The sequence below is a fragment of the Chiloscyllium plagiosum genome, chromosome 10 (genome assembly GCF_004010195.1).
Source record: "Chiloscyllium plagiosum isolate BGI_BamShark_2017 chromosome 10, ASM401019v2, whole genome shotgun sequence".
In the NCBI taxonomy this organism is placed as follows: domain Eukaryota; kingdom Metazoa; phylum Chordata; class Chondrichthyes; order Orectolobiformes; family Hemiscylliidae; genus Chiloscyllium; species Chiloscyllium plagiosum.
Window position 1 is genome coordinate 47,303,441 of NC_057719.1, and position 21,808 is coordinate 47,325,248.

The 21,808-nt window shown below is 39.4% G+C and overlaps 1 protein-coding gene across 2 annotated transcripts; it reads right to left on the reverse strand.

The window, feature by feature from the left end:
• Positions 1–5,012: 5,012 nt before the first annotated feature.
• On the reverse strand, positions 5,013–21,237 carry LOC122553615 (glia maturation factor beta-like). Of its 2 annotated transcripts, XM_043697686.1 has the most exons (8): positions 20,574–21,237; positions 20,212–20,446; positions 19,770–19,866; positions 17,740–17,789; positions 17,333–17,382; positions 15,872–15,954; positions 13,332–13,405; positions 5,013–8,570 (listed from the first exon to the last, which is right to left on the reverse strand). In XM_043697686.1, the coding sequence occupies exons 2-8, from the start codon at positions 20,212–20,214 to the stop codon at positions 8,499–8,501; spliced, it is 429 nt and encodes a 142-aa protein (XP_043553621.1). In that variant the 5' UTR covers positions 20,215–20,446; positions 20,574–21,237; the 3' UTR covers positions 5,013–8,498. The 2 variants fall into 2 exon arrangements, with proteins under 2 accessions (XP_043553621.1, XP_043553622.1); XM_043697687.1 differs by lacking the exons at positions 20,212–20,446; positions 20,574–21,237 and adding an exon at positions 19,970–20,182.
• Between the last annotated feature and the right edge of the window lie 571 nt (positions 21,238–21,808).

The following is a 21,808-nucleotide window of genomic DNA, read 5'->3' on the forward strand; positions in this document are numbered from 1 at the left end:
TACCTCTTATGCTCACATCCAAATCATTTATGTAAATGACAAAAAGTAGAGGACCCAGCACTGATCCTATTGGCACTCTATTGGTCACAGGCCTTCAGTCTGAAAAACAATCCTCCACCACCACCCCTTGTCTTCTATCTTTGAGCCAGTTCTGTATCTAAATGGCTAGTTCTCCCTGCATTCCATGAGATCTAACCTTGCTAACCAGTCACCAATGAGGAACCTTGTTGAACGCCTTACTGAAGTCCATATAGATCACATCTACCACTCTGCCCTCATCAATCCTCTTTGTTACTTCTTCAAAAAACTCAATCAAGTTTGTGAGACATGATTTCCCACGCACATTGGCTCTCCTCCAGAGTTTATGCCCGAAACATTGACTCTCCTGCTCCTCGGATGCTGCCTCATCTACTTTTGCCCAGTGCCACACTTTGACCCCTGCTCCAGAATCCTGTTTGTAAAACTGAGACAGTACTCAAGATTTCTTTGGAGCAGATTCTGTACTGAACTCTTAAAAGGTTTTTACCTAATGCCTCTATTATTAAACAATTACTCATTTATTCCCTGTGCTGTAACTCAGATTAAGACAAGAACCCTATTGTCCCTGTAGACAACAAATGTGCACCAGCTGGTTTCTAGATTATGCCATTACACTTCCCAACCTATTCCCATTAAGCACTGTTATAGAACATAGAACAATAGTGTAGAACAGGCCCTTCCGCCCTCACTGTTGCGCCGACCTGTGAACGATTCTCAGCTCGTTCCCCTACACTATCCCATTATCATCCATATGCTTATCAAAGGATTGTTTAAATCCCCCTCATGTGACTGAGTTGACTACGTTGGCAGGTAGGGCATTCCACACCCTTACCACACTCTGCGTAAAGAACCTGCCTCTGACATCTGTCTTAAATCTATCACCCCTCAATTTGTAGAAGCTGACATCATCCTAGGAAAAAGACTTTTACTGTCTACCCTATCTAATCCTCTGATCATCTTGTGTCTCTATATCAAATCCCCTCTTAGCCTTCTTTCCAATGAGAACAGACCCAAGTCTCTCAGCTTTTCCTCATAAGACCTTCCCTCCAGACCAGGCAATATCCTGGTAAATTTCCTCTGCACCTTTTCCAATGCTTCTACATTCTTCCCGAAATATGGGGACCAGAACTGTACAGAATATTCCAAGTTTGGTTGCACTAGCGTTTTGTATAGTTGCAGCATGATATTGTGGTTCCGGAACTCAATCCCTCTACAAATGAAACCTAACATACCCTATGCCTTCTTAACAGCACTATCAACCTGGGTGGCAACTTTCAGGGATCTATGTACATGGACTCCAAGATCCCTCTGCACATCCACATTACCAAGAATCTTTCCATTGACCAAGTACTCTGCCTTCCTGCTATTCTTCCCAAAGTGCATCACCTCACATTTAGCTGCATTGAACTCCATTTGCCACCTCTCAGGCCAATTCTGCAGTTTATCCAAGTCCCCCTGCAACCAGTAACATTCTTCCAAACTGTCCACTACTCCACCGACTTTAGTGTCATCTGCAAATTTACTAATCCATTCCCCTACGCCAGCGTCAAAGTCATTTATAAAAATGACAAACAGCAGTGGTCTCAAAACAGACCCTTGTGGCACACCACTAGTAACTGGACTCCAAGCTGAATATTTTCTATCAACCACCACTCGCTGCCTTCTTTCAGAAAGCCAGTTTCTAATCCAAACTGCTAAATCACCCTCAATCCCATGCCTCTGCATTTTCTCCAACAGCCAACCATGTGGAACCTTATCAAAAGCTTTACTGAAGTCCATGCATACCACACCAACTGCCCTACCCTCATCTACATGCTTGGTCACCTTCTCAAAAAACTCTGTGGTTTGTGAGACACGACCTGCCCTTGACCCATGTTGACTATCTGAAATCAAATTGTTGCTTGCTAGATGATTATAAATCTTCTCTTGTAATCCATTCCAAAGTCTTTCCTACAATAGAAGTAAGGCTCACTGATCTATAATTACCTGGGTCATCTCTACTGCCCTTCTTGAACAAGGGCACATTTACAATCCTTCAGTCCTCTGGCACTAAACCTGTAGACAATGACGACTCTGATATCAAAGCCAAAGCCCTGCTATCGCCTCCCCAGCTTCCCAGAGAATCCTCTGATAAATCCCATCTGGCCCGGGGGACTTGTCTACTTTCATTCCTTCTAGAATTGGTAACACCTGTTTGTAACTAACCTCAATCCTTTCTAGTCTAATATCTGGTACCTCATTCTTCTCTTCCTGAGTGAAATCAATGAGAAATGTTCATTTAGCACCTCTCCGATCTCCACAGGGTCCACACTCAACTTCCCATTTCTGTCTTTGACTGGCCCTACTTCTACCCTAGTCATCCTTTTATTTCTCACATACCTATAGAAAGCTTTAGTGTTCTCCTGCATTCTATTTGCTAAAGACTGCTCATGTTCTCTCTTTGCTCTTAACTCTCTCTTTATTAGAATTATGTTCCCATAACTCTAACATTAACTAGAACAATAAGTGTATCAGATAAAATACAACCTTGACATCGGACTTAACTTGGATAAACAGTCTGGGTCAATATTGATGACAGTAGTCAGCAAGAGGGAATATTGTGCGTTGGCACAGAAGAAAATAGTTTTAATCTTCCCAATATTTCAGTGGGAGAAATTTCCACTCACCCAGAATCAAGTGTAACATAAGTAGTATGACCATCTAAATAAGTTGCTAGTAAGACAGCACTGGGTGCTATCAGCATACACGTTGACTGTTTTTGGATAGTGCCACTGATACTTCAGTGTAAAACATAGAACAGCACAGTACAGGCCCTTCAGCCCTTGATGTTGTGTTGGCCTTTTATCCTACTCTAAGATCAGACTAATCTATATATCCTTCATTGTACTAACTTGCATCTGCCTACCCAATAGTCATTTAAATGCCCCTAATGCATCTGACTCCATAGAGTGGTGGGTGTGTGGAATGCACTGCCAGCAGTGGTAGTAAAGAACCTACCTCTGACATCTCCACTAAATCTTATACCAATTATCTTAAAATTATGCCCCTCGTATAGACATTTCTGCCATGGGAAAAAGTCTCTGGCTATCCACCTGTGCCTCTCAACATCTTGTACACCTCTATCAAGTCAGTATGTTAGAGAAATGACAGCAGGCTAAGGGCAGATAATTGAGGTCCTCCAGAGGTAACAACACAGAAGCGGGATAGTACAATAGTACTGAATAACAATACGATTGTACTGAAGGTTTGTGCTTCAGAACTTGCCGTTTCCTCAGTCAAACTGTTCTACTACTGTTACAACAATGGCATTTACCCCACAATGTGGAAAATTGCACAGGTATATCCTATACATAAAAAAAAACAGGACAAATCCAACCCAAACAATTACTGCCCCATCAGTCAACTCTTGATCATCAGTAAAACATTAGAAGGTGTCATCAACAATGCTATCAAGCAGCACTCTGCTCAGCAATAATTTGCTCAGTGATGTCCAGTTGGATTCTGCCAAGGCCAGATCACCTTACCGTCTTGGTTCAAACATGGGCAAAAAAAAAAGAGCTGAATTCTAGAGAGGAGTGTGATAGCCCTTGACATCAAGGTTGCATTTTACCGATTGTAGCATCAAAGAGCCCTTGCAAATCAGGAATCAATGAGTATGAGAGGGCAAACTCTCTGGTCTCAGAGTTATACCAGGCAGATAGGAAGATGATTGTAGTTGTTGGAGGTCTGTCACCATAGCTCCAGGAGATCACTGCAGGAGTTGCTAAGGGTGATGTCCTAGGCCTAACAGTCTTCAGCTGCTTCATCAATGATCTCCCTTCCATCCCAAGGTCAGAAGTGGGGATGGTTGCCAATGATTGTTCAGAAGATACTGAAGCAGTCCATGTTCAAATGCAAAAAGATTGGACAATATCCACACTTGGGATCACAAATAGCAAGTAACATTCATACCACACAAATTCCAGGCTATGAACTTCACCAGTAAGAGACAATCCAACCACAGCCCTTGACATTCAATGGTATTACCATCACTGAATTGCCCACTATCAATATCCTGGCAGGGTTACCATTGATCAGAAACTCAGCTGGACTCACCACATAAATGCATTGGCTACAAGAGCAGATCAGAAGCTGGGAATACTGACTAACACACCTCATAATTCCCCAAAGCCTGTACACATCTTCAAAGCACAAGCCAGGAGTGCAATGAAATACTCCCCCCCATTTGCTTGGATGAGTGCAGCTCCAACAAGAAGCTTGATACCATCCAGGACAAAACAGCCCGGCTGATTGGAACTACATACTGAAGCATCCTTTCCCTCGACCACGAACAACACTCAGAAGGAGCAATGTGTGCAATTTACAAGATGCATGCAGAAATTCACCTAAGATCCTTAGAAAGCACCTTCCAAACTTACAATGACTTCCATCTAAAAGTACAGGGCAGCGGATACATGAGAACACCATCATCTGCGAATTTCCCTCAAGCCAACTCAACATCCTGAGTTGGACACATATCGCTGTTCCTCCACTGTCGCTGGGTCAAGATCCTGGAATTCCCTCCCTAATGGCATGTGGGTCAATTTACAGCAGGTGGAATACAACCTTTCAAGGCAGCACACCACCACCACATTCTCAAGGGCAACTAGGGACAGGCAATAAATGCTGGCCAGCCAGTGACACCCATATCCCACAAAACTAGTACATCATACATATTTCTGTAGCCATTTCAACACAAACTGCCCACTGGTTGCACAAAATAATGTGTATTATTTCAATCAAGTTGCCCTTTCCTGCTTTCTCCTCAGATTAGAGATGAGGAGTTGCACATTAGATGGGTCAACGAGAAAACATACTCAATTGCAGATTTATAAATATCTTATATCGTACTCCTTGAACACTCATCGAAACACCTGATGGAAAATTCCCAAATCGTGGGCGAGGTTAGAAATAACCACTACACTGCTCTCAAATCATGAGATAAAAATTAATCTTTATTCTGAAATCCAGAGAAAGGGCAAGGGGAAAAATACTTAACACATACAATTCCCCTTCATACATACGGCAACCATAATTTACGAGAAACATGCATTTTAACACAGCCCAGAGTGATCTTTTGTACTGCAACCCAACATCCAAATCAATATTTAATTCAGTTTTAAAGTCAAGAGTTCATTCTAATGTTTATGCTACTTTAGTACAGCAGCAACCGATGAGCAATAAATACTGGCCTAGCCAGCACTCATCTCAATTTAACAAAGAGAAAAATCTTCAGTTTTTATGAGTTATTATTGAAGAACAACAGTTATGGGACATAGGAGCGGGAGAGGGACATTTGGCCCTTTGAGTCTGCACCACCATTCAATAGCATCATGGTTGAAGTGGCTGTGGTATTAACTCCACTTTCCTGCCTGCATCCCATAATCTTCCAAACTTCTCTGTACAGTGCGTTTCAACATTTAATCAAATGTTGGATCAGAAGTGAGACATTAGACAGACTCCTAGAGGAGCCAGGGATCTCAGCTGGGTATAGTTTGAAAACCTCACGTTACCTCTTGTTGGCAACACAAATCACACCTTGGCGCTGCTCAGACATTTGATAGGCCAGTGGCAGATTTTCTACTTTATCAAGAACCATGGAGTGAAGGTATCTTATTCAGAGCTGCCAGTCATCCGGAGGGCTGTAGTTCCACAAGGTAAGGCGGCAATGTGGTCATTCAACACCCACCAGAGACCTTGGATTGCCAAGCACCAGTAGCTGGTCATGGAATAAGGATCATTAGTAATGGTAGTAGGCTTTGGAGATACTACAAATAGATTGGAAAACAACGACGAGTAGTTTTATATTTGAGGTTTCAACAGACTGCAAACCAATGTCTGTCCAGCATGAACAATGATGTTAGACGAATGGAACTTAGCTTTATGAAAAGGGCAACAAGCTTTGAAGGTGATCAAGAATTCAAACAAAACTTCTTTAAGGACTGGAAAGAACGTGGAACTAACTTCCCTCTGCAGTTAGCAGTTGAGGCAGCTAGTATTGATGCATTTAAGGAAACGTAAACAAGCATGCAAGACAGAAGAAAGTGGAAGACTAAAGTAGTGCACAAATACTACTTCCTTGCCACATATCCTATGCGTGACAGGTCATTGGCCAGAAGAATAGCATGTTAGAATGGTCAAGTTTAGATGTAATGACACCCCAGGTTTAAAACCATTAATGCTGAAATATAGAAGTGCAAACTTTGGTTTGCAATTCTGACACTAATGGCAATGTAATGTTGCAAACATTTATTTAGGTGAAATAATTTTTATCACAGCTCTAGAAAACAGGCACATCTTGTATAAGATATGAGTTACCATCAAAATGTTGAGGATTTAGCATGCAATTGATAAAAAGCAACCTCAACAAAACTTAATTTGAAAAAATTCTTACTTGAGCAGGAAGCATACTGGCACAGTGCAAAGAAAGTATGAAACTATCAATTCGTAACAAGCTATCATATTAATTAATCACAATTTTGGAATGCTTGTTACAAAAATAGAATGTTAAAGAGACTATTGTGCAGAAACTATTGTTTGCACATATTTTGATACTCATTTTGAACAGTCTCCAAATAGTATAACCATTTAATAAATGAAATAGTATTTGCAGCTTCCATGGGAAGAATGCTATAGGCATTGTGATAATCACTTATTGCAACACCTCAAGTACCTACTGCATGCCTAATTAGCTCTTCAAGCGCTGTATACATTAATTTTATGATTTTATGTACTTATGATTTGTTACAATTGGTATTAGATTTTCTTGTACAAATACATTTGTGGCGTCTATCCAATTTAAATTAGGATACCATTTTGATTAGTTTCCATTTCAAATTTGACAAATTAATTTTGTAAGAATTCCTAGCAGGGGAAATAATGGATTAATTTGAAGACCATAAGAAAAGGGATACCAAATAGTGGAAAACAGGTTTGTTTTAAAGCTGACCTAAATGACCAGAAAAGGAGTCAGGTAGAGGCCAAGGTGTGGAAAAAGGAACAGAAACGACAAAAGCTGCCTTTGATACAGAGAATAATTTGAAGTTAAATTTGAAATTCTCAAAGTTATAGTTCATATGACTATAACTAATTCAAGTAAACAGATTTCAAAAATCAGGAAATTAACACAGGGAATGATGAAATAAAATGCTGGAATGCAGATACTGGAAATCTGAAACAAAAATAAATTGAAGAAAATCAGCAGGTCTGGCATCTTTGGAGAGAAAGTAGGGTTAACATTTCAATTCCAATGTCCCCTCTTCAGAACTGATGGATTACCAGATTCAAAACATGAATTCTGCTTTCTCTCCATAGATGCTGCCAGACCTGAGCTTTTCCATCAATTTCTGTTTTTGATGGGGAATGATGATTTTTGTTTATAATTAGTTTAAACAAATAGTAATAAACAGCAGAATGCCCATACATTTCTAAAAGATGAGAACTCAAATATTTAAAATGGATGAACAAAGATTGGGAGATTGTACGCTTACAATATGTTGGTCCAAGGCATGGACCAAAAACCTAAGTCAGAAAGTTAATTTTATCCCTGATAGCATGCATTTTTGTTAAAGTGGAAAAGAACAGACTTCATATTTCCAAAAATAATTTCAAGAATTAGACTTGTTCTGAAGAGACATTTCCAAACAAAACTACTGAGAAGCATCTTTTTAAAAGTAAAGCCAACAAGACTTGATCAACCCAAGCCATTATTAGGTCAATTTACTTAAATTAGTACAGATAAAATTGGATTCTCAAATGTTCATTGAATTTTGTGAAAGGAACCAGACATTACATAAGTTCATGAGTTAAAATGTGGAATTTGTTTGTAAAAATTTTAAAATGGAAGCGAAAATTCAAGACAAAATTTCTAAGCCAAAAATAATGATTTATACTAAATCATGTCAAAGCAAAAAAAGGTAGCATTTGTCATTTTTAAAGCAATCAGAAACCAATGAGAATACCAATAGGATGGAAGCAAAAGCCCACCTCTACACCATAATGAACTCAAGAATAATCATCCACCACATTTTTAACCTCTAATCAAAACAAATTAATAGCAAGTATCAAATTGGAGGTTAAAAGCTAAATATTAATTTGGCCATTACCAAGTGGGAAGAAATATCTTCTCTACGGTCGTTGCTTGCATTGCACTAGAGGTTAAAGGACTGCCCTATTTTAAGGGTAGACCTTGGTCTGTCTTTATTTTCTGGTTCACACAATAAAACGACTGGAACAAAAACAATGAAGCATTTGAAGAGTTAATCTTCTTGGAAAACTGCATTCAACATTTTCACAGTGCATAAACCCATTACAGTTTGAAACAATATATAAAAGTAACTTAATCTTCCAGTTTCTGGAGTAGTGTTAGAATTCAAGCTTGTGATATCAATTCATACTAAGCAAAGCAAATCTGTCACATTCTAACGGAAAAATCCCAATTTTTTGCACAGCCATTCTTCACTAAATTCTTCTGTATTTCTAATTTCAAAGACCTGAAAAAGAAATAACAATCACTAGTCAAATGACTCCTTTTATTTCTGATGCAAATAAACCCAAATTCTTGACAAAAACTTATATTGAGGCATCACAATAGCAAACTATCAGTTAAATATTTAGCAAAGACAATATTTTACATGTTTATCTACAAACTAAAGTTACTTCATTGAGAAAAAAAACTGTCAAAAAAAGGGTACTCTAAATTCCAAACTTCAACAGTAGACAGTGTTCCAGAGTTGGAGAAAGCAGCAGAAATAAGGAAAGAGAAGGCAAAACAATGTGCCTTTATTGCTGTGTAATGACCTCCACTGTAACATGTTGATGCTAAAGGGTCAGCCTCATTAGGGTCTTGAAATACAACAGTATCATATCTGTCTTGGGCAGAAGTTCCAGGCTCAAATCGCACTCCAAAATGTAAATAACCCCAAGGAAGATGCATTCACAAAACAGGAACAGAAGTCAAATATTAGTATCCAAATCCTTCAAAATTGGAGTTTTCATCACAGTTCATGGCTCCAAACAGGTAGTAGTACAGGTTACTGCAGCAGTTGGCTGTATAAATAGTACAGATCAGATTGAACACTAGATTATTGGTACCAATCAGGGTGGTTTCAGCACCTGCTCTGTCCTCTGTGGCGGACATTGCAACAATAGATTAGAACAGCGTAGGAGCACTGAAGGAATTGTGGTCAATTAAGCCATTTCGAAACTTGGTCAAAAGCAGAACACAAAGATTAGATGACTTTTCAATGTATGCTATTTTCCAATAAGTAGCAATTTCAATACCTGTTTAGGTGGTGACAGATTTTCAGGTCTAATTTACTTCTATTTACTGGGAAGTGCTTGCACTTCAGAATTAATCTGCATCGATGTTATTACAGATGTTAGCTCAACAAGCACAGCAAATGCCCATAGGCACAATGACTTATGATTACAGTTTCTACCAGTTTTTTTTTCCATTTGAATAATGAAGACTGACAAAAACAGCTGCATTTGCATTGCAGATCCTGATCTGCAAATTGCAATAAAACTAACATGGAGCGGAGCATGATAGAAAAAGATATTCACGGATCATTCTGACCAACTTATTAGACTACCTTGACCAGAACAGAATCGAAATTAACCTCAAGAATGTGAAGCCTGACATCTTGCCTGAAGATGACCAATAGTAACTTGTGCTGTAACTTTTTTTTAAAATGGGTGAGGGGTGCAGAGGTGGCCCTTATGATATAACACCTGCATATGCAGCAGGCATCTTATTAAATCTAATCTTTAATATGTGACCTAGAATGCATAAAAGTTAGTGCTGTTCTGGAAATAAATTTAAAAGAAAACTTTAAGTATTGAAGTTAAATAACAGCTGCTCAATCAGGTCTTAGGTTTCATCCAGTCATCACCAACAGGTGCGAAATCTGACGTGCATTTGAAATTCAAGATTGAACATTAAAAGGATCTCTCTTGTTGCAGCAACCACTACTATACTGAGCTTGCTGTCTCAGCACATGCATACAAAGGTAATTGCACTACAGTAGTTTTTGCACCTTGATCAGCACATACTGCTTATTAAATTGACTTTGCAGTATTCCAAAATCTTACTACTAAGCAAAATAAATAATACAAGGTACAAGAATACAAAAGTTTGGTTTCCAAAGGAAGACTGAAATGCTGCCTTCGCTGATTCATTAATAGTGTGCAATGCTATTGGCATTACCTTACAAAATAAAAACTTGATTGGAGATTGTACTCTAATTGTTCCTGTCCTCAGCTTTGCAAATTCAAGGCAACACCAATCCAGGTTTCCCTTTTTTTATATAAAAGTCACTTGCAGGACATGGGCATCGCTGTCTGACCAGCATTTATTGCCCATCCCAAGTTGTTCTTGAGGTGGTGGTGAGGTGCAATTATGAACTGCTGGAAATCACGTGCCAGTAGATTGCCCTTAGGGAGGCAACATATTTCCAAATCATGATGGTGAGCATCTTGGAGTGGAACTTGAAGGTGATGGTATTCCAATGTATCTGCTGCTCATGTCCTTCTTGATGGAAGTGGTTGAGAGTTTGGAAGGTGCTGTCTCAGCATTTTTGGTGAATTTCTGTAGTGCATGTTGTAGGTAGTATATACTGCTGGTGTCGATGGTGGAAGGAGTTGATGAGGTGCCAATTCACCAGGCTGCTTTGTCCTGAATGGTGTCAAGCTCATTGAGGGTTTTCGGAACTGCACCCAGCCAGGAAAGTGGAGAGTATTTCATCACACTCCTGACTTATGCCTTATAGTTGGTGGCCAGGCTTCAGGGAATCAGAAAGTCAGTTACTCACTGCCTCTGATTTGCTTTTGTGGCCAATGCTTACATGACGAGCCCACTGGAATTTTTGGTCAGTGGCCAAGGTGGCAAATCAGTGGCAAAGCCCAAGGATGTTGATAGTGGGGGATTCAATGATGGTCATACCATTGAATGTCAAGGGGCAATTTTTAAATTGTCTCATATTGAAGATGGTCATAGCCTGACATTTGTGTGGCACAAGTGTTATTTGCCATTTGTCAGCCCAAGCCTGGATATTGTCTGGATGTATTGCATTTGAATATGGACTGCTTCAGTATCTGAAGAGTTGTGAATAGTTAGATTAGATTAGATTAGATTACTTACAGTGTGGAAACAGGCCCTTCCAAGCCTGGATATTGTCTGGATGTATTGCATTTGAATATGGACTGCTTCAGTATCTGAAGAGTTGTGAATAGTGCTGAATGTTGCTCAGTCTTTGGCAAACATCCCCACTTCTGACCTTAAGATGGAGGGAAGGTCATTGATGAAGCAACTGAAGATGGTTTTGCCCAGAATACCACCCTGAGGAACACCTGCAGAGGTATCCTGAAGCTGAGATGACTGACCTCCAACAACCCCAACCATCCTATGTGCCAGGTACGACTCCAACCACTGAACAGTTTGCCCTGATAGCCCATTGATTCCAGTTTTGCTAGGGCTCCTTAATGCCATAGTTGGTTAAATGCAGCCTTGATGTCAAGGGCTGTCACTCTCACCTCACCTCTGGAACTGAGCTCTTTTTTCTATATTTGAATAAAGACTGTAATAAGGTCAGAAGCTGAGTGGCCCTGCTGATACCAAAACTGGGCTGTGACCAGAACTAAACTGTATGGAAAGAAACAAAACAATTATGTAATTTTGTGCATTTTTAAGCCCACTGAAGCAAAGATCAGTTAACTAACGCTACTGCTGCTCAAGCTGATCATAGTCAGAAGTCACAACACTGGGATATAGGTCAACAGGTTTATTTTAAATTACAAGCTTTTGGAGCATATCCCCTTTGTCAGGTAATTTCATTTGACAAAAGGGCTAGGGATTCTAGAGCACAAGAAGATAATACATAATGACTATGGATAGGATGGTATATAAAGTGATACAAACAATGCAGTCAGTTTCCCTTTATTAATAATATCCTAGTGAAGGTTTACCTTCTCCCCTCAAGAGGGCCATATTGTATCAATGGCCTGAAATCAGCTTCAAGAATTATTTTAACTTCCATTAAATTGTTCCACTACCAACCAAATATTCACTTAGAGTCGTAGTCAGAGCGGTATAGCATGGAACCAGACCCTTTCACCTATGCTGGCCAGATATCCTAAATTAATCTAGTCCCAGCATTTGGCCCATATCCCTCTAAACCCTTCCTATTCATATACCCATCCAGATGGCAGCTCATTCAATACACACCATCGCTGCATGAAAGAGTTGCCCCTTAGATCCCTTTTCTATCTTTCCCCTCCAACCTTAAGCCTGTGCTCTAGTGTTTTGGACTCTACTTCCCTGCAGAAGAGACTTTTGCTATTCACCCCATCTCTACCCCACATGATTTTATAAACCTCTACAAAGTCACCTCGCTGCCTCTGATACTCTAGGGAAAACAGCCTCAGCCTATTCAACCTCTCCCTATAGCTAAAATTCTCCAACACTGGCAATATCCTCGTAAATCTTTTCTAAATCCTTTCAAGTTTCACAACATCCTTCCTATAGCAGGGAGACCCAAATTAAATGCAGTATTCCAAAAGTGGCCTAACCAATGTTCTGAACAGCCACAATATGACCTCCCAACTCTGATACTCAATGCACTGACCAATAAAGGCAAGCATACCAAATGCCTTCTTTACTATTCTGTCTACTTGTGACTCCACTCTCAAGGAACTATGAACCTGCACTCCAAGGCCTCTCTATTCAGCAATATTCCCCAGGACCTTACCATTAAGCATATAGGTCCTGCCCTGATTTGCTTTTCCAAAATGCAGCACCTCGCATTTATCTAAATTAAATTCCATCTGCCATTCCTCAGCCCATCTGACCAAGATCCTGTTGTACTCAGGAGGTAAGCTTCTTCGCTGTCCACTACACCACCAATTTTGGCATCATTGGCAAGCTTACTAACTATACCTCCTATGTTCACATCCAATTAATTTATATAAATAACAAAAAGCAGTAGACCCAGCACCAATGCTTGTGGTGCACCACTGGTCACGGGTCTCCAGTCTGAAAAGCAAACCTCCACCATCCACTAACCTCCATCTTCGAGTCAGTTCCATATCTAAATGGCTTGTTCTTCCTGAATTCCATGTGATCTAACCTGGCTAACCAGTCTCCCATGCGGAACCTTGTTAATGTGGAATCCAATAAAAAACCAGCAGATTGTAGCTATTGGTTTATAAATTAAAAGCTGTATACACAGTCTCTGCAAAAAAGGTCATAAACTCACCTTGGTAAATTGTGCCTCATCCACCAATCCAATTTTGCTACCAGCATAAATCATTTGCTGTTCAGGCTTACAACCTAAAACGAAATCCACAGAAAGCCATTACAAATAACTTTGAAGTTAGATTAAATTGCAGAATAAAATATGATTAGTGCTGAATTATCTTCAACAAATCAAGTGCTCTCTTGTATTCGGTTGTTAATAAATAGTAGAATCAAGAGTGTGCATAGGTTGCCATGGGGTTTATTAAATAGATTTTGGAATAGTCATACTGTAAAATAAATCAAATATAATAAATGCAAGGAGTAAGAATATAAAAGTTGTTTCCAAAGGAAAACAAATGGTTTTGCTCATTGGTTGAATGTGCTATGCTATTGGGTTGTCTCCGAATAAAGAATTTCATTTGAGATCATAATGTTATCACTGCTTCTGTTCTCTGTAGGGTCAAGGAAACACAAAGCTGAACCTAAAATTTCCCCACGATTCATTCATTCTTGACTAGAATTAAACAGTATTGAAATAAATACAAAAAGTTACAGAACTGATTTCTATTTCCAAGCTCACTAACCCCATAGCTGCCCAAGCTGATATCAACCAATTCAGACCAAATCTGGGATCTGTAATTGGCCAACTGAGTCACTGAAAGGTAAAGGTCATAGATTAAGAATCAAAGTTTAACCTATTCCCAGATGACCTTTCCATTCTGTCTCAGGGCTGTGCCAGCAGTTTGTGCACAAAATTTCCACTAAGAATCTTTTGTTATAGCAACAAGTCATACAAGTATGAGAGATCAATCCTCATTAAAAGGAAACAAACACTTTCTTTTTATGGAAGAGGAAGAATATTTTCTTTCAGAAATGTTGACCTTTGAATTTGATTCGGTTTAAAACTAGTTTGGGTAATTGGCATGTTAGTGTTAATAGCTCATCGCAGATATTACAACAGAGGACAAAAGACCAGAATCTCCAATGCCAATTTACTTTTAATGTCATACAAGGATGCAGTAAAAACTGCACATTAAACTAAATGTGTAGGTGTGTGTTTTTTTAAGATTCCCTACAGTGTGGAAACAGGCCCAAAAAGTCCACACCAACCCTCTGAAGAGTAACCCATCCAGACCCATGCATCTAACACTATAGACAATTTACCAAGGCCAATCACCTGACCTGCACATCTTTGGAATGTGGGAGGAAACCGGAGCACCCGGAGGAAACCCAGGCAAACACGGGGAGAATGTGCAAACTCCACAAAGACAGTTGTCCAAGGCTGGAATTGAACCTGGGATCCTGGCACTGTGAGGCAGCAGTGCTAACCACCGTGCCGCCCTATCAATTATACTGCAAGGGTTCTGTGACAATATTTTCTAAGTCCACGAGATCTACCAACGAGAAGAACAGGGCAACAGAACACGACAACCTGCAATTCATACCAAATCACATGCCTCTGATTTGGAACAGTATTGTTAAGTCATGGAACGCTTTCACCTCCCATCAGCAATTTAAAATGAGTGACAAATACTGGTTATGCCAGTGACGTTCATATCCCAAGGAAAAATGTAAGCAAGCAATTTGACTAGTTGTGAATAATCAATCACGGCAAGAGCAGAATGGTGGCAGCCTCCCAGCATTCAGAGATGGTGGTGGCAGCAAATTCGCATTCCTTCTGATCCGGGCAGCGGCTGTAGCAGTAAAGCACACGCCTGCAATCGGAAGAGGCTGTTGCAGCAAAAGACAACAGGCCATGGCTTGGTCGAGGTGCCTGTATCAGAGGCTTAGCATTCCATACATCTTTGAGATTGGACTTTAAGATCTGGACATTCTTCTTTCCTTTTTGCCCTGTTTCTTATATTTCTTGCGTTTTTTAAAAAAAAAGTATGCTTTTTGTAACCAAAATGACTCCAGAGAATGGCAACTTTGTACACTTTTCACTGTACTCCTCTATTTGAGTACATGGGACAGTAAAATCAAATTCTAATTATTTCACACTGAAGCAATAGTTAGTAACTTCCAGAGTTGCATACATTATGATCATTGCTGTGTATTCAATGCCAATGACGTGATTTTACTTACGTACGCATTGCAGCAGTCTTCATCTTTCACCAAACGAGAAAGTAAACTCACTAATGATAAAGCATTTCACCGGGATGTAATTGAATTTTTGAATAATTCCGAATTGGGTTTGTGTTACATTTACAAAAAAAAAGGAACAAGATAGCAGCTTTGGTTTTAAATTGGAGATTTATGAACCTTTACAATGTGTGGTAAGATCAAGATGCATTCTAATCGTGCTTCAGGGCTATGCTGATAAAGCAGAAAATTCTTTAAAGTTAAAATTTTCCAAAGTATCATTTGACCTATCCAAAAATATATTTTAAAATCAATCTAAAAATTAAAACAAGCTACCTACAATTGCAGAAAGTAAACAAAAATATTCAGTTACAATTTGAAGAGAGAACAAACATTGAGACAAAGATCAGACACTGGTAGGGGATATATGTTGGTATGAAAACAAATAAACTTTAGAAAAAAAAAGTGATCACTTACCAGAAGGACTAAAGAATATAAAGCATAATGGATAGGAGATCCTTCCATCAGAATGTTTATATCTGTAGCTGTAGACTACAAATGTGGTTAGAGTTAAAAAAAAAATCACCAGGTTTTGAGTGAAAAAACATGACTCGAGTTGGTGAACCTGTCCTTTATCGTAAGAGATATCAAATGATCATTCATATCTTTATTTGGAATGATAATTAGAAAAATCACTTGCATATAAGTGCACTATTCATAAACAGACTAGACATACCCAAAGAATTAGTTTAAAAACAAGTTTTTTACTTTCCATTATTTAAAATAAGCAATCAACCATACTAATATATTGAAAGTTATTTGATTTGTATTGCAAGAAAATATGTAATGACCAGGTAAACTGCTGCAACATGGATCTGGTTGGAAATCTCATTTCTAGCCCATAAGAAATCTTTCCTAATGTTTCGATCAAAAGGCACAGCAGAGCACCAAGCAAAGTAATTAGTGAATCCCTGGTCTGACACAGCAAACCAATTGGAGTGTCAATACGGTGCAACTAACCTAAGATAGGTGGACCTAGAAAACATTTCCATCTCCTCTTTTCAAATTATGCAACAATTCTTTCAACTACAGATATTCCATTAAATTTAATTAGTTTTTTTTTCTGTTCTTTAATCAAAGAATGTTAGCTTAACCTGTCTGTATAAGCTTCCTGAGAAATCAGTCTATATTTAAATGGATGCTTAAAGACTTGTTAGCATAAAATTTTATGAACACATTAATTGGTGTAGTACCATATTTTATAGAGCAAAGAGACAAAGTTAAATCATTGGTCGATGCTGAACAGAACATTTTCAGATTCAAGGATGGGGATGGAGGAGACATAGAAACACCATAAAAGTAATTACTAGTTGGCATTTAGCGATTCCTACAGGAAAGGGGACATATGGTGATCAAGAAAGTTATCAGAGTCAGGTGCAAAGTCACTTCCAAACTTTAACGTGGAAGAGACCAACAGTTGTGGCCCTTGATTATTCATTTCAACTTAAACTGATGGGCACCCAACAGAAGCAGGGCCATCTCTACCAGACCCCAATCAAAAAAAAAGTCACTGATTCAATAAAAAAACAAGGAAGCTTATTTTCAAAATCAATGCCTAATTAGATATAAATGTCAAAGCATTTTGTTCCAATTGGGATTCAGAACATGATCAAAGGTTGGCTCTCAGAAGGTCTGCTAGTTACACTTGAAAATAAACTGCATAATTAATTTAAATTGACCAAAATGTGCATCCAATAACAAATGGCTACCAAATATTTCCTTCCTTTCAGAGGGAGTCTACTTCAATTTCAACCCGAACATTTTTCATCACACAACGTCAATCACTGAAGAGATTTGCAATTGTTATTTTGGATACAAATGATCTGGAAAGGTCACAAAAGAAAAATTTATCAAAATCTAAAAGCCAGAGAAGGATATCTAGGTTGATGTTCAGGGAGCTCATTCTTGAGTTCTTCTGGGGAAATATCCTAAATGACAGGCAAACAACACAAGTTAGTATATATATTTTCCCCAATAATTTCTTGGTCTACAGTAACATGCAATTAACTTTGGCAATTTGCAAATACATTTTATCTTTTTCCTGCCTCCCATTTATATAAAGCCCTCATCTTCTCCCAGCTTATGATAATCATTCTCCGAGCCCTGTTAGAAACTTAGAGCACTTAAGTCAGATCCATAAGAGAATCCTGATAAATCAAAACCATCACAGCACCACACATCATAGAGGCGTAACATCTTGCATATGGTCATTTTATCCACAGGTTATATTAAACATTTTTTGTTTAAAATAAGAACCACCTGTCCCCAGTTAATAAGTGACTGACCTCATATTCTTCATCCAGAATCACCATCAGTTGCTCCTGATCAATCTTCACTGTGACAAAAAGGCATTCTTAATGCTTTCTTTAAAAATACTGTCAGAATTATTTTGATTATTGCAAATGTTCATTTATCACAAGTTTAAACCTCCATTTATTTTAATAACTTTAGCCCCTCAAGCCTGTTGCAATACAGAAATGGAAAGCTTTACCCTGGTAAACATACTAAAAAGCAGTTTCTAAGATATGTTGATTTTTATTAAACTCAGGTTTACATTTATGAATTATACCCATCTTAGCCCCACCTGAAGCATTTCCAAAAATGGAAAAATACAATTCAAAGCCAATTTAAATTTATATAGCACTTGTGTAAATATCATGAAGCTCTTCACAGGAGCACTAAGAAACAAAGACTGGCTTTCGAGCCACAGAAGGTATCAAGTCAAAAGACTGAAAAAAAAAAGGTCAAAAAAATGGTCTTTAAGAGACACAAAGGACAAGAGGGAATTCCAACATTTGGGGCTAAGGCAACTGAAGGCACAACCCAAATGGTGGAGTAAGTATAAATTTGGAATACGTAAGAGGCCAATGTAGAGAATTTAGAATATCTAACCTTTCAATGGAGGAAATTCTCTTGAGCACAGCCCACCAAAATTACTCCATTTTCTTTAGAGTATAGCGTGTCCACTACTGAGTTTGCATCCTCATCATATCTTTGTATTTTATTATAGAAATGCCCTGGAGCTTTTTTTGAAACAAGATAGAACCGCTGAATAAATTATTCAGTCTTTTATTTGTATATAGTAGAGCTTCACTCTTCTCCCTCCCCCAACACTATGAGAGTCAACTGTAGCCTTTCAGGTCACTGGACTAGCCATAGTAAACTAGTGACCATGAAGGCAAAGACTTTAGAAAGTTATATCCTCATTAACAAGATTTAGAATGATAGGAAGGTGTGTCACAAAGTAAGTTAGCCTTTTAAAACATTTGCAATTTGAGACTTTCTGATGCCTTTCAAATGAAACAATGTTTTCCATAAAAGGCACGACCAGTCAAAGATTCATTTTGTTTTCAGGTTGTTAAAAACTATATAAATGTCTCTCCATAGACACTGCCAGACCTGAGGAGTTTTGCAGCAATTCCTGACTTTCAGCATTTGTAGATCTTTGGGGGCTTTTTTTTTGAAAATAAAGCTTCACTGATTAAAATAAAATTCCATATGTTGGAAAACAAATCAGCCAAATTTGGACATGATAGCAAGTGTTAGAAATAAAAGCACTCACTGTTACATAAGTACAAGTAAGCTAGCAACTTTCAGGAAGTGCACATGCACAACTAAACAATTTCAAACATTGTTCTGGGAGATGTCACTATCATACAAGATGAGTTATAACAAGTGGCTTCCTCCATTCAAGTGTACTGAACTCATGTGTTAGAATTGTAGTTAGACTAAACCTAGCATAAAAACACTTGAATTAACAAATCCTAAGTATTTTTTTAAATGACATTTAAAATTATAGGGAAACAACTCTCTGGCATGGGAAGAAACCTTATCTTGTGCAAGTAGGAAGTCTCGTTTCTTCAGCTTTTAATGATGATTGACATTTTTTAGAAGACATTAATTATTTGTATCTTATCCCATGACTCTTACCTTTCTCTTTAAGTGAAATTTTTTTTTCTCTCTCTCTCTACTTCACTTCTTGTACCTGACATGATGTGGAATTTACTATTCTGCCATTAGTGATTCTTCGTGAAGGAGCTACACAGTTAGTTATCTTCCTTATTCACACCAATCCCCTACATCTGGCACTGCGAATTTCAGTCGTGGTACTCACTGCAGCGTACTGTGCAAAAATAAAACCCCAAGTGGGGCTGGGGCTGGTGGGGGAAGGCTCTGTGCAACTGGCGGGTCTTAGTGAACGGCGAGTGGCTCAGCTGGCCCATGGCACTGTCCTGGGGGTGGGGGCGTGGTTCGTTAACGCTGACATTTAAACACTGGAGCGAACCGTTCGCCATCCTAAAGACGTTTCACTCACTTATCAGGGCGGCGTTCGTGGTTTCTTTGCGAAAGCGGAATTTCTTAAGCTTTTCCAACAGCTGTTCGTCGACGCCACACAAACTCACTGGACAGCTCTGGGGGTGGGGGTACACACAAGACAGCCCGTTTCAAACAAAAAAATAACGACAAGAGCAAAGATAGACATTGCGCAAAAACCCACCCCTCGGCCAATCTTACTTCAAATCTGATTTTGAAAAATCACGGCGTGTCTGGTTTTAATGCGGATTTCCACACCACCCTCCGGAAAACAGAACAACAACCGACTGAGGAAAACAACTTGAGTGTTTTATTTTTAGGCCGTGCCGCCGCCGCCACCTCCCTCCAGGCCGGCCGTCTCCCCGGTGACGGGGCCCTCTCTCCTCTCCTCTCCTCCCCCTCCCCCGGTGACGGCGGACACTCGGTCGGGGAGCCCCCCTCACCATATTCTCAACGATCCTCTTCCCAACACTTTTCCAAACGCGGCGACTCCTGCTTTTTCCCTGCGGCTCGTGATCCACGCGAGAACCAATCAGACCCGGACCTTCCTTCCTCACTCCGCTGACATCATCGGGAAGAGCGTCGGGATCTGGGAACGGAGCCGCCCAGGAATCCGAGAGAGGCGCCTCTGAGTCTTCCCCCCTCCCCCCGGATTAGAAACACTGGAGTTGTTGAAACCTGCCAGAAATAGATGCGATTATCTCCCACAACAGCTGTAGGGTTTATTTGTTTTTTCCAAAAAAAAAGTGGATCTACACAGTGTATGATGATTGGACTACACACATCTCTCAATAAGAACACAGACCTTCTTCTCTTCCTTTAAAATCAGCCTGTTCAGAGATGTTACGGTTGGTGAGACTTGGACTCAGGTCCCTTGGCTTCCAGACAGGGACGCTCCAACTGCACCACAAAAGTCCTCAGAGTAATCGAAAGCTCTTCTGATTGAATATGCAATAAAAGAGTTGAAAAGACTGGTGAAGAGGTTTGTGAAATGCGCACAATTATTGTGAATGAGTCATCAGAACATTGGCGTAGAATCTTTTCATTAATATCACCTCTAAACCCCAGTGGGATAGGGGTTCAACCTGTCTAATGAGTGAAGTAACCCTCTGGATTGCTGACTTTGTTCATCCTTAAGTAAGGTGACTAAAACTATACACAGTGTTCCAGATGTGGTCTTGACCAAACCATAAGACCATGCAACGTGAGAATAGAAGTTTGCCACTTGGCTCATCAAGTCTGCTCCACCATTCAATGAGATCAACTGATGAGAAAATCTTCAACTTCATTTTCTTGCCTTGTCTCCATAACCCAGGATTTCCTTATCTATTAAAAAAAATCTCAGGCTTGAGTATGCCTTTTGAAGATATGCATGGTCTTAGCAAGACTTAAAATGTATTTATAATCACCTTTGAAATAAAGGCTGACATTCCATTTGCCTTCTCAGTTACCTGCTGAACTTGTACACTGTTTTGTGATTTATACTCAAGGATTCCCAATTTCCTCTGTGCTACAGCTTCTGTAGTTTTTGTCTACTTATGTAATATTTAGCTTATTTGTATTTCTTGCCAAAATGCATAACCACATGTTTTCCCACATTGTATTCTATCTACCAAGCTTTTGCCACTCACTTAACTTGGCTGAATGACTCTTTGTGTCATCCTCTTCACTTGCCTTCCCAGCTATTTTATGTCATCATCAAGTGATGATGTCATCATCACTGTGCCACCAGCCGGTTAGCACTGCTGCCTCACAGCGCCTGAGACCCGGGTTCAATTCCCACCTCAGGCGACTGACTGTGTGGAGTTTGCACAATATCCCCGTGTCTGCGTGGGTTTCCTCCGGGTGCTCCGGTTTCCTCCCACAATCCAAAGATGTGCAGGTCAGGTGAATTGGCCATGCTAAATTGCCCGTAGTGTTAGGTAATGGGTAAATGTAGGGGTATGGGTGGGTTTCGCTTCGGCGGGTAGGTGTAGACTTATTGGGCTGAAGGGCCTGTTTCCACACTAATCTAATCTAATCTAATCTTAGTTGTAATAC